Genomic DNA, 12,690 nt, shown 5'->3' with positions numbered 1-12,690 from the left:
GTTTTATATTATGAAAATACCAACAACATGTAAATCAATATACACACCTAATTTTTTCCCTCATTTTTAGCATTCTTTGCTGTTCAGTTCTCATATATTTGGTGTTAGGCACAAATGCATCCAACTATCTGAAATAGGATAGAAAACTTCAGATTGAAAATATTTTCCCTGACCAAATAACACTTCACAGGTTTCTTTAAGTGAGAGGCAGTGTAGTGGTTAGGAGCAACTGCCCTGAGCCCTCTGCCACTTTGAGCTGGCTGAGAGCTGTGCCACATGCCAAGGATGGCAGGAAATAATGCACATTTCAAGTAGAGTCATTCTTCAGGAAGAAAGGGATAGTATGGAGGTTATAATTAGGGAAGTTGCATTGGAGCAATTTCCATGTTTTCCAGAGACCAGGGTTAGATAACAATGCAGGGAATGCCCCCCCCCTTGTCCCCAAGTCCAAAAGTTAAGAGGAAGAATTTCTCCACCAGACACCATGACCTTAAGGTCAGCCCTCAGCCCCCAAAGTTCCTAAGGCCATTAGGCTTGAGGGGAGCAAAGTCCTTTCCTTTTGGGTGCCAGATTCTCATGCAAATTGCTTTCATCTGTCTCCCCAGCTCACCCAGGTTCCTCCTACCATTAGACCCTGAGGATCTTATATTCAAGCTGCCTGTCTTGCCTTGAGTTCTAGGTTCTGCTCCCTTGCTGTTAGAGTACCAATACCCAACCTCTGTACTCCAGATTGAGGCTAAAAGCCCCCTTGCCCCCCCCCCCAATTGGCCCCATGGTCTCTGAGTATCTTAGAAAATGTACAAAGAGGTTTTTCAGATTTCAGATATTTGACACAAATCAAGAGTAGTGTAACCTTCATCAAGCCAATCATACTAGCAAGTAACCTGGCAAACATGAAAAGTTCATAAAATGTAATAGCCCAAAGGATTCCCAACACACATAATGTAAAGATTCCGTGTATTTTTAGGAACAATCTTTTGAATGTGTTAGCATTGTCTCTCTGAAAAAGATGTCCTACAGATAGAAGACTCCAATTTAATAAAAATGGCTATACTTGAATGAGTGATAGTGGAGGAACCCAGCCTTGGGAGCGGGTTTACTCACGAACCGTGTACCACCAATACCAGTGTTGCCTAGATGTGGTAATTGGAACCAACTCTTTGTAGCTCATACCTGGTTTTGTTTCTTCTACCTACAGCCAGCCCCCTCTGAAGTGCGTAAGTGTCCCACCCCAAGCCCACCCCTCTTGCTTCAATGTGCCAATGCTTATTAGTGCTTAAACTAGCACACAGGTCCTTGCTCTCATACCCATTGTCTGCTTGTTCTCCTTACTGTGCAGAGAGCAGCTCTGCACGCTTGCCTTCCACAGCCCACACTCCTGCTTTTTGGTTTATGCTTGTTCCTGCAGCCCAGAAGAGACATCCAGGATCATCCATGCCCTGCAATGCTCTTCACCAGCCTTGCCTCCTACCCTTGCGTGACCTTTGGCTGTTTTGTTTTGTTTTTTTCCTCTCTTTTTTCCCCTCCAGTCTTCACCAGGCTTTTCATTAGACCCAACAGCCTATGAGCACAGACTGTAGGTCCCAATAGCAAGCATATATTGGTTGCTTCCCTAGTACTATCCCCCCACCCACCCCTTTGCCCCTTCATGTTCCCAGATTTTTCCTTGGAATTTTTTGCTTCCCCCACGTGGGAAGCAATACAGTGTAGCAATTAAGAGAGCAGATCCTGGAGTCAGACTATGGGAGGTCCATTCCACCAATTATCAGCTGTATGAACTTTGGCCAACTACTTAACTTCTCTGTGCTTCATCAGTAAAATGGAGATAAAAATAGAGAGTTCGTGTGAGGGCAGCTAATCCTAATTAATGTAAGTGCTGTATGTTAGCTACTATTCTTCCCCACTGGGTGGGGATGGCGGGATGGCCCCCAGATCAGGTGTGGATAATGACTGACTTAAGCCAATTAACATAGCCCATCTGTAGTATCCATTCAGGCCAATGAGGCACAAGGAGATTTGCTGGGGCTTCAGGAAAGAAAAGCTTCCTCTTTTTTTCAGGACCGTTTCTCTTTCCCTGATTTGCACAAACCAACTGTAAGAAGACATTTGTGAGACAACGAGGGAAACTTGAACTCCAAGAATTAACTTACATTCAAAAATTATTAATGTTCTCAGGAGTGAAAATGGCATTGTGGTTTTGTAAAAAACAAAGGTTCTTATTTGGATATGCACATTATTTATGGGCGAATGTACAATGTCTGGAATGTGCTTGAGAATATTCCATGTCACCTCCAGAAAAAAAGGTCATGGAGGAAATAGACAAAGATTGGCAAAAGTTACTGTTGAAGCTGGATGATGGGTAGGTACATGGTGATTCATACTACTTGTTACATTTTTATCTACTTGAAAATCTAAGGAATAAAAAGGTTTTTTGAAAAGTCTCCTTGCTATGGAAGGAAAGGGTATTTTTGTCATCCAGAGGCCCTTTGGATGCTTTAAAACTAGAACCAATAATATGATTTCCTGTGTCAATTAGCTGACAGATGGGGCACATCTGCACCTGCCTCTTCTTGCTGAACTTTAGCACTTGAGAGAAGCAGAGCAGGTGGCCCGGAAACACAGCATAAGAGAGCAAGGGAGGCCAGGAGAGACATCAGCTGCAATTTTTGGTCAAGGGTTTATGAGGGCTTGGTTTTTCTAAATCTATGTATCAAACTAAAAGAAATCCTATATTACCTCTGACCTTAATCTGTAGGGGATATCAGCATCTGTGTGATTTAAATCCCTTCTGTTACATGTTCTGTGATAAAATCGGAGAGCTGGAAGAAACTGGAGAAAATACCCAACTGAACCATCTTATTTTGCACTCAGATGTGATATTAGAAGATTATGGTTGGTTGGGTGAGATACTACTCACTAAACTAGAAGACTGGCTTCCCCACTTTGTTGCATTTCTCCCTTGCTACCCTGACAAAATAAATAAGGCAATAAGATGAATGCACAGACTTTATTTTCTCTACAAATTTAGGTAAAGGCAACTTTGTAGAAGAAAACTATCTACACGTTCAAAAAATGAGAAAGCCCAAACTTACTCAGTATTATACATTAATTATATCTTAATAAAGCTAGCAAAAAAAATTTTTTTTAACTTCTTAAAAAGAACCAGAAAAAGAAAATGGGAGGGTCCAGCTTCATGCAGTGGCTCCAGGATGATCAGAGAAAGAAACTAAAGTTGGCCAAGGATTAGCCATGATTTTCCTGAGTTGGTCCAGACTCCAGAGTTGTGACTAGTATCTCAAGAGAGATCAGTCCGGAGTTTGGGTCTATAGTCCCTGGAAATACAGTGTGTAACGCTGACGCTCCTGTCACCTCAGCTGAGCATGCTTGCTGGCATTTCTGGTATTGGTGAGGAAACTGACCTAATTTTCCAGGCTCTTCTGCCATCCTTGTGCCCAGCCTGGCATCTGTGCAGCCCTCCTGCCTGGAGAGGGCAGCTGACTCTGCAAGCCTTGGAGAAGAATTCTCTATAGGTGTAAACATCTTGTGCCATGGAACAGCCTCACAAGAGAGTTGGGTGTGCAAAGTTTTCCAGAAGAGACAGGAGAATCGGAGCAGGACAGGATCCTCAACAGCAGCCAACCAGGAGGACAACCCTTCAGAACTGGCCTTTTCCTTGGTCCCGTTTCAGTATGATGTGGACTAGGCCTGATAAAGCTGTGGCTCTTCCATCAGCACTACTCCCACTGGATTCCTAGAAGCTCACAGCTGACATTCCACAAGCGCTCAGCTGTTTCATTATCTCGGGCCCTTGGAGACACCCAGGTCCTCTTGCAGTCACTGGAGGGCAGAGAAACAGCATGAACGTCCAGGAGTGGAAATGGACAGTCTGGAAAAGTTTTTGGCCTCTTTATCAGAATATATTTCTTTTTTGCTTTAAAAATGTTTTTTTTTTTTTTATTTTAGAGAGGGACAGAGAGAACAAGCAGGGTAGAGAGGCAGAGAAAGAGAGAGAGAGAGAGAGAGAGAGAGAGAGAGAGAGAGAGAGAGAGAGAATCCTAGGCAGATTCCATGCTGAGTGCAGAGCCTGAGTAGGGCTTGATCCCATGACGCTGGGATTATGACCTGAGCCAAAATCAAGAGCTGGATGCTCAACTCCAGAATATATTTCTAAATGTATAAAATATTTGGATGAAAAGGAACTAGTTGTATTGAAATTCAGTTTTGAAATATTTTAAAAACAGGGGCGCCTGGGTGGCTCAGTCGGTTAAGCGTACAACTTCAGCTCAGGTCATGATCTCACGGTTGGTGGGTTCAAGCCCCACGTCGGGCTCTGTGCTGACAGCTCAGAGCCTGGAGCCTGCTTTGGTTTCTGTGTCTCCCTCTCTCTCTGCCCCTCCCCTGCTCACACTCTGTCTCTCTCTGTCTCTTGAAAATAAATAAATGTTAAAAATAATTAAAAAATAAATAAAATGAATGAAATGAAATATTTTAAAAACAGCTTCGTGGTAAAGTGATCCACAGGCTCCTTTGTTAATGTGCTCTGTAACAAGAGCTAGTGCTGGGGCCGACAGCCACCTGCTTGTAAAGTGGCAGTGAGCAGAAGTGACATCGTGAGACACCTGCAACAACTGCCAGGGGATGTGAAAATACTTAGTTTTATTGGTGACAAAATCATAGGTATCCCTGCTACTCTAGAAGGTGATGGCTGACATTGGTTATCAAAGTGAAATGTTAAATTTCAGATGGAGATTAGTGAAAATGAAGATGCAATTACTTTCCTGTCCAAGTTCACAGACCCCTTGAATTCTATCCATGGACCCACTTGTGCCCCATGAGCCCCAGACTAAGTACCCTGTTCTCTTTTGGAGGGAGCAGGGGACTGGAAGCTAGACAGATTGGGAGGTGGGGGCAGAACACAGTGTTCATGGTGTTTTTCTTTAAATAGTATTTTGTTTTGGGGGTGCCTGGGTGGCTCAGACAGTTGACCATTCAACTCTTGATTTTGGCTCAGGTTATGTTCCAAGACTTTGGGTTCAAGCCCTGTGTCAGGCTCTGCGCTGACAGTGCAGAGCCTGCTTGGGATTCTCTCTCTCCCTCTTTCTCTACCCCTTCCCCTGCTTATGCTCTCTAAATAAATAAATAAACAAACAAACTTAAAAAAAAAAAAAAAGGTTCTCTTTCTCTCTCTCTCCCTGTGACCCTCTCCCCCACTCGTGTGCACACTCTCTCTCTCTCAAATAAACAAAAAAAAAGAGTACCAAACACTTTCAAGAGCTTAAGCAACATTAGCTATTATTTATCCATTCTTCTACTGTTGGCCACTGAGGTCATTGCCAATGCTTCATTTAATAAATGGTATACCAATCAGCAGCTTTCAGCAAACAGGAAAGAATAGCAGACTGGGATGGTTCAAGCCATGGAATGGGAAGGAGACTGAATCTTGCCCTTCCTTTTATTCCCAACATCTGAATTCCCATTGAGTTTGTGGCAAGACTCAACAGTGAAATGTCTATTTCTGTTATTCCAACAGATAGTACCACTCTTGGCAGCATTGGGGGACAATGGGGAGAGGTGACCTTGCCCCAGCGCTTTGTGCTAAGCTGTATTAAAGAATTTATTAAAGAAGTCAGCCAAAAGCTTCAAGGAGGAGAAAAAGGATCCAGAGGAAGCCCTCTGGATGTTCTTTCCAAAGCATAACCAACAGGGACAGTCTGACGGCCCTCAGAAAGCCACAAAACTTACTGAAAATGTGGCACACAGTTATAAAACAGAGCCATAAAAGCAGCTCTTTTCAAGTTTCTAATGTAAGCTCCTTTGGAAAAGTAACAGCATTTGGTGTGCAGGCCCAACCTAAACCTGGATTCCATTATCAAGCACAAACTTGGCCACTAGGGCAGGGTGCAGAGCCCAGGGAGCCCTGTGCCTTACCGCATACAAACTGGTGGAGAAAACCCGTGCCGCCTCCACACACCTGAAGTACTTGCCACTCAACGGCTCCAGGCCCTCAGCCAGGGCACAGTGCAGGCTGGTCTGCGCCCCCTCCCGTGCGGACTTGACGAAGGGGGAGAAGATCCTCCAGAGCAGACACAGCAGAAAGGAGTGCCGGATCAGCTCAGAGCTGACCACGCCTGGGTGTACAGCGTAGGTTGTGACCCCTGTGCCTGGGGCAAAGAAAGCACAGTTAGCCCAGGGACACATCGGAGCCCAAAGAAACAGCTCATCTCCTGTGGAAAAAAATGCACAAATGAGAAGGGACTCAGAGAACAAAACCCCGGGTTCAGAAGGTACCTCTCCCAGCCAAGTAGAATCTATCTCTTCCAGAAACATCTATAGCCTTCTCAGCCTTCTATGTTCCACAAGGAGTTCTTGATTGCAGATCCTTCCATTTGAATGCCACTTTTACTCTGTGGCTTAAGTATTAATAGTAGAAACAACCACATGTAGTAGTAGGAAGAGTAGTAGGAGTAGTAGTATCAATTATGGATAGTAGTATCTTTGAAATTTCTATAGAAGGAGCTTAGGGGAAGTGACTTGTTGGGAGGTAGGAGGCTGGAAACTTGTTTTGAGCTGTAATTGTTGAGCAAGCACATTTTATGGGGGGGGGGGTACTTTGAGGGGTATTGATAGAGATAATGGAGGTTAACATGGTCCCAAGACACCACTGGTACCTCTACTATCTTTAGTACTTATTATGTGCAAAGGCTATGCTGCCTGCTTTACATGTATCATTTCATGTAATTCTCCATGAGTCTTGTAAGATGCCCATTTACAGTTGACATAACTGAACTCTTGTCACAAAGAAGTTGAGTAAATTGCCCACGGTCATACCTAATAGGCTGCAGGGCCAAGGTCTGAACTCTGAGGAAGAATAAAGAGCATAGACTCTAGAGCTAGACTATCTGCATTTGAATCCTGGCTCAACTAGGAAACTTTCTTGGTCAAGTTTCTTAATATATCTGTAGTGAGATATATCTATCTCTTCATTTGTGGAGTGGGGAAAAATAATAGCACCTACTTCATAGGTATGTTGTATTAAATGAGTTTAGACATGTATAATATATGGCACACACAAAACTCTCAATTATTATTGTCATTATTATTATTTCTTCTAATAATTACCCTATTCTTCTACCTTCTGTATTCTGATAGTAAATACCATTGTTCCCAAACTCTGGCTTATTCCCTGTGGCAAATGGTCCCCCAGGTTTGCAGATGTCAAAGCCAGCAGCTCAGCAAAAACTTCAGGGGAGCACAGAATCATAGGATTAAGTGAAGCCTCGCCTCATTTTACAGCTGAGGGAATGAAGTCAGGGGAAATTAAAGGGACATGCACATATACACAGGTGGATCATATGTGGTACACCAAGAGCTCAGACCCAGGGGGCCAAAATCCAATTTGGTCTCTCTGACTCTAGGTAGAGGCAGCCCTGTAGCTTAGCTCACCATGTGAACCTCAAGGCAAATAGCACACACAGAAGGAAGCACCCTGGATTTAAAGCAGAGTACCCATATTCCAGTCCTGACTCCTCCACTTGCCATGTAACCGTGGGCTAGCCACTTCTTGAAACCTCAGCTTGGATCCATAAAATAGTAATAAGAGTACCTGCCCTGCCTATTACAAGAGGTTGCTGTGAAAAGTCAAATAAGATGGTAAATAGGAGAAAAGATGTGACATAAATGAAAGGTAACTTTATAAATTCCTAACCCCTGTTCAATTTTAAGTTTCCCAGGAACAAGAATTACTTTTAGTCTGTTTATGACCTTGTTCTCCTTAGTGTGTAAAGCTATCATTGAAATGTGCATGTTTGATATCTTGACTTCACAAGTTTCTGTGAACCTCTAATCTAAACAGAACCTCTAATCTAAACGGAAGACCGTTTGCTATCTTCACCCTGGCCCTTTCTCCAGACTTACCTTGGAGCCTCCTGGCCAGCTCACGAGTAAAAAGCACATTAGCCAGCTTGCTGTGGCAATAAGCGAAACCTCGGCTATAGCGCTTCTCACCCTGGAGGTCATGGAAGCGAATCTTGCCAGCATGGTGGACTACCGATGACAGGTTCACCACCCGTGAAGGAGTGGACTCTTTCAGCCGCTCCAGGAGCAAGTGGGTAAGAAGAAAGTGGCCTGTGAGGAGAGCCAGCAGGGGAGATTGAAGAGTGGGGTGACAGCTCAGGCTTAGGGGTGGGAGCTGATGATAGGACTTCAGCATTAACTCCCTATCTTCTGGGCGTGAACAAATTATATGCTGTGATAACTCAGTGCAAATGATCAGTCAGAGTGAGTGGATTCCTCAAGGCAAGGGCCAGAGCTAGACTATAGGCAAGGCAATATAGACTTGATCTGTATTTATTTGTCCCTCTGCCCTGTCCCAGTCAGGAGAAATGCCTCCTGATGGCTTCCAACCACCCTCTTGCCATGATCACACAACTGAGGGCCCAAATACATTTATGTACAGAAGGAAGGATGGAATAGTAAGGTTAAAGTAGTTTGCCTAGGACCAGAGAACATGTTCCATGAACTGCTCACTAGAGCCATGAACCCTGAACCCCAGCCTTATTCATACCTCAGACCCTCAAGATCTGTCTCCTCTGTAGCCTAGCCCTTGACTTGCTTGGTCCTTAGTTATAAATGTGACCCCCTCCAGCCAAACACAGATTCCTGCACCCTGCATGCCTGGTCCTGCATGGGAAGGCTTGCACTACCACGGCCCCATCCAAGAATGACATTCTTCTTCCTGGTGTCTCCAAGTTTTGGGGCTTCTTAATGGTATGAGTAGGAGGATCTCACTTTTTGTACTGGTCAGGAGAAGGATAGTAAACAAAACCCCCAACTCTATGAAGCTCACTAGAGATTCTCAGTACTGGTATAGGGTCATCTCCCTACAGAAAACAAGATGGGGTTTTCTTGCTTTCCAGTCACTCAAAAATACTTACCTAGGTGGTTGACTCCCAGGTGGGTTTCAAAGCCATCAGCTGTCTTAGAATATGGACACATCATCACCCCTGCATTGTTGATCAGAATATGGAGCTGCTTTTCCTCTATAAAGTATAACCAAGGAGACCCTGAAGTTAGCAAGGAGCCCACTAGCTGCCTGTTGTAATCCTGAGTATTTGCTTCTTTCCCTTCAACCTATCTCAGTGATATTCAATAACCACGGTCATTGGATTTCTAAATTTAGTTATTGATATCTGCCTGGACATTCATTCATTCATTCATTTAGCAAATGTGTACTAAGTACTAATGCTGGGCCAGGTTCACTCAGCTATGCGCTGGACACCCAGTCATAAAACAAGACAGACATAGTCCCTGTCTTGCATGGATTTCATAGTCCTTGGTAAAAGCTAGTCATTTTCCAAGAGACAGAAAAATGTTGGCAGCAGTACAACTTCATTTAGTGCCTGTGGCACAGAAGGTTGATTCTCAGGATGAGAAAAGAGAGTGGCATCAGGGCCACACCTTGATGCCAAGGTGCAAGCCCAGACAGAGAGCCCAGCATCCCCACTGCTGAGGAAAAAGATGATAAGGATCCTGCCCAGCTTGTCCACCACCAACCAATTCCTTGCCCTGCTGGTTCATGTGGCAGAACCTGTCCAGTGAGATCGATGGTGGTTCTGATGTAAAGGTCACAGATGATACAGGGTGGAGCAATCAGTCCCACACCCAGTTTCCTGCTTTTCTGTCTACTCACAGGGGCCTTACCTGCTAGAAAGCCCTCAGCAAAGGCTCGGATGGATTTGGTATCAGATAGGTCCAGTTTCCGCACCAGCACCTGGGAGTTCTTTGTATCAGCTCGGATTTCACTGGCTGCAGACTCTCCCTTCAGTACATCTCTGCAGGCAATATATACTCTGGCTCCTGGGGCCAAAACAAAGACAGGGCAACATGTTCAAACCCTAGGCTGAAAAAGAGGACGTGAGCTTGAGACCGATGGACAGAACATTCTCCTAGCCATCCCTAAACAGTGAGTGGCTATATTGCCATCTCAGCGTTCTCACAAGTGAACTACTCAGACCCTTTGCCGTCAGCTTAACCCTAGGCTGGGAACCCTGGCTTTTACACTCTGGTATTTAATGTGGCTTGGTATCTACCTTTAGATTAGCTGATTTGAGCAATATTTACATGGACATCATTATTTCCCTTATACAATAGGGAAGGAGAAGGGAAGAAGGTTTGTTTAAGGGTACAGAGTAAGTTGGTGCCAGAGCTGGACTTGAATCCCAGGTTCCTTGGATTTCTGACCAGAACCTCCAAGCCCAGGAGGAAAGACAAGGAAAAGTGGACAGAATCCCCAGTGATAAAGGCAGGAGGCACTGTCCTATGAACACAGAAGGGGAAGGACTTGCCTCTGCGAGCGAGTTCTCTGGCCGTCTCCTTGCCAATGCCTGTGTTGGCGCCAGTGATCACCACTACCTTCCCAGGAAGTTGCACGTTTGATCTACAAACCCCACCAGCAAAGAACTTCCTATAGGCAAGGGAAACAAAAGGAAACCAAAAGCATTCATGCATTATCCTTCCCAATTCCAGACTGAGATCAACATAAAATCCATCCATCCTCAAAGAGAAATTTCTTTAAGTTGTCGTCAGGAGACCCAAAAAAGTGAATCTTCAGGGGACACTCTTTTCCCATTAGGTATCCTGCTCATTGGCTCAGGTTGTAAGATCATGTGCCCAGAAACTACAAATGATCATGTGGACGAAGTGAATAAGTGCTCTTGAGCCAGGGCCAATGGAGACCTTCCTTGTTAGATAACACAGATACCTAGCTTTTATCTCTAGAGGTTCCCAGAGGTCAGCTTCCTCCTCTAACCTGCATTCAAAACATATGCATGATGAGCATTAGTAGAATCAATGGTCCTGAGCCCTAGGTCTTCAATAAGCATCAACAGTGAGTAATTGATTAACAGCACTTCAAGAGTTCCCATATACATATATGGCTCTTGGGCTGCTTTCCAGTTTTAGAGAGCTGACATCTTCAGAGGCTTTCTGCCATCCTACTAGAAATTCCATTCTAGCCATCAGCACACAGACAGAAACCTCTTTTGTTCAGACATCTGTACAGAGAGCATCCTTTCACATAAAGTTGACTTGACAAGTTCTGAAAAAGAGAGTGGGAACAGGGGAGAACTAACATTTCCTAAGCATCATCTGACTGGCACTAGGCACTAGGCTAGGCACTTTCCATAGAGAACTTATTTTAATCCTCTCATTCTGTTAGTATTCCCCTTTTACAGAGGAGAAGACGGGGGTCAAAGAAGTTCAAATCATTTGCTAATGGTGGCAAAATTAGAACTTAAACCTGGTTTCTATGCCAGGACCTAGAGCAACACTCTGTTTCTGATGTGTTCATTTATCTTCTTTATTGTCGGCATTTTTTTTAATGTTTATTTATCTTTGAGAGAGAGACAGACAGAGCACAAGTGGGGGAGGGGCAGAGAGAGAGAGAGAGAGAGAGAGAGAGAGAGACAGAATCTGAAGCAGGCTCCAGGCTCTGAGCTGTCAACACAGAGCCCGACAAAGGGCTTGAACCGTGGATCATGAGCTGAGCCGAAGTCAGATGTTTAACCAGCTGAGCCACCCAGGTGCCCCTATTGTCAGCAATTTTTAAAATTTTCACTCAGAACACACATTTCTTTGACACCTCCAGAAATCCCACAGCAGAAAAGCCATCCCAAATCATTAGTCGAGGGTAGTCTCAAAGGTAAGAGAGTTTGTTTCCTTTGAAAAATTTCTGGTACTTAACAATGAATCTTTCAGCAATGACTTCCCATGGTAACCCAGCAGGGCAACCTTGAGTAGGAGCAGTGAAGAAAGGACATAGGGACCTTCAGAGAAACCCAAGGGAATAAAGTGATAGAGCAAGCACTCCTACCTTGATTGTCTGTCATAGAGTCAGCTATCCACTAGCATCAGAATTTAAACCAGCCCCTTCTCTCCCAGCCCCAGGTGCTTCCTTCTCAGTTTCATAACTACCTCCTTCCTGCTTTCTCTGCCCTGACTTTCTTTCCCTCAGCCTCCATCCCTTTCTCTTCTTTCAGCAGCTGAGAACTCATCTACTTACAAGCTCTGTGGCTCCCAATCCAGGACTTTGCAAAATATTCCATGAGTTACTGAATTAAAACAAACCTGATGGATGGAGCTATCACATACAGGAAAGAAAGGAAGGAGGTGAGCAGTCCCAAGACAACCAGCATCTTTTCAACTTCTTTAGTTGCTGCCGCTTTAGCAAAAGCACCTTAGACTCCAGGTCTGGCTCAAGCTCCTGGTCTAACTCCAACTCCTGTCTGCTTCACGCTGCCTCTCCTCCTCTAGTTCCTCTCACTCCTGGGCACTCAGCAGCAGCAAGGCTCTATCTGAGCTTAGCCCAGAATCCTATTTAAATCCGAGCTGTCAGAGCACAGCCTGCTGGGAGATGTAGTTCTCGGGGAAGAAGATGGAGGAAAGAGCAGTACTTCAAACTTACTGGCAAAGGGAATGGGGGAAAACTAGAGCAACTACCGGCTAACTCCCCACCCTCGGTTATTTCTCTTATTTAGGGAATGTGTTCTCCCAACCACGCCTACCTCTACTCCTGCAAGACAGAATATTTTTAACTTTAGCAACAGACCCATGACACTTGGAATACAAGTGTGATTAAAATAGAAAAGAAGGGGGGCGCCTGGGTGACTGAGTCAGATGAGCGTCCAACTCTTG

At 44.6% G+C, this 12,690-nt stretch overlaps 2 protein-coding genes across 5 annotated transcripts in view; one reads left to right on the top strand and one right to left on the bottom strand.

Annotated features, from left to right (window-relative positions):
* Window positions 1-8,041, top strand: part of ZFYVE26 (zinc finger FYVE-type containing 26) — an 89,538-nt gene extending 81,497 nt beyond the window's left edge. Inside the window, exon 43 of one of the 2 annotated variants that reach the window (XR_006599718.1) lies at window positions 7,909-8,041. The gene's annotated coding sequence lies outside the window, so the exon portion shown is untranslated. Of the gene's footprint in view, window positions 1-2,058; window positions 2,442-7,908 lie in introns of those variants that run through there. The other variant, XR_006599719.1, reaches the window with a different exon arrangement.
* On the bottom strand, window positions 2,994-12,354 carry RDH12 (retinol dehydrogenase 12). Of its 3 annotated transcripts, none has more exons than XM_003987754.6 (7): window positions 12,124-12,354; window positions 10,344-10,462; window positions 9,700-9,855; window positions 8,934-9,038; window positions 7,915-8,124; window positions 5,972-6,161; window positions 2,994-3,837 (listed from the first exon to the last, which is right to left on the bottom strand). In XM_003987754.6, exons 1-7 carry the CDS (start codon window positions 12,189-12,191, stop codon window positions 3,735-3,737), a joined length of 951 nt encoding a protein of 316 aa, XP_003987803.1. In that variant the 5' UTR covers window positions 12,192-12,354; the 3' UTR covers window positions 2,994-3,734. The 3 variants fall into 3 exon arrangements, with proteins under 3 accessions (XP_003987803.1, XP_019688740.1, XP_019688741.1); XM_019833181.2 differs by having other exon boundaries at window positions 12,148-12,354; XM_019833182.2 differs by having other exon boundaries at window positions 3,722-3,837; window positions 5,929-6,161.
* Window positions 12,355-12,690: the final 336 nt, after the last annotated feature.

This window comes from Felis catus, chromosome B3 (assembly GCF_018350175.1).
Source record: "Felis catus isolate Fca126 chromosome B3, F.catus_Fca126_mat1.0, whole genome shotgun sequence".
Classification (NCBI taxonomy): domain Eukaryota; kingdom Metazoa; phylum Chordata; class Mammalia; order Carnivora; family Felidae; genus Felis; species Felis catus.
The sequence above is the reverse complement of the archived record's forward strand: the minus strand, read 5'-3'. Positions and strand labels throughout refer to the sequence as shown.

What these genes read in the sequence shown, in the direction of transcription:
- RDH12 (XM_003987754.6), bottom strand. Translation starts at nt 12,191, where the DNA reads ATGCTGGTTGTCTTGGGACTGCTCACCTCCTTCCTTTCTTTCCTGTAT. An exon ending in GTGATAGCTCCATCCATCAG is followed by an intron (nt 10,463 to 12,123) that starts GTTTGTTTTAAT and finishes CCTTGCCTATAG; the next exon opens with GAAGTTCTTTGCTGGTGGGG. An exon ending in TTGAGTGGCAAGTACTTCAG is followed by an intron (nt 3,838 to 5,971) that starts GTGTGTGGAGGC and finishes TCTGCCCTCCAG; the next exon opens with TGACTGCAAGAGGACCTGGG.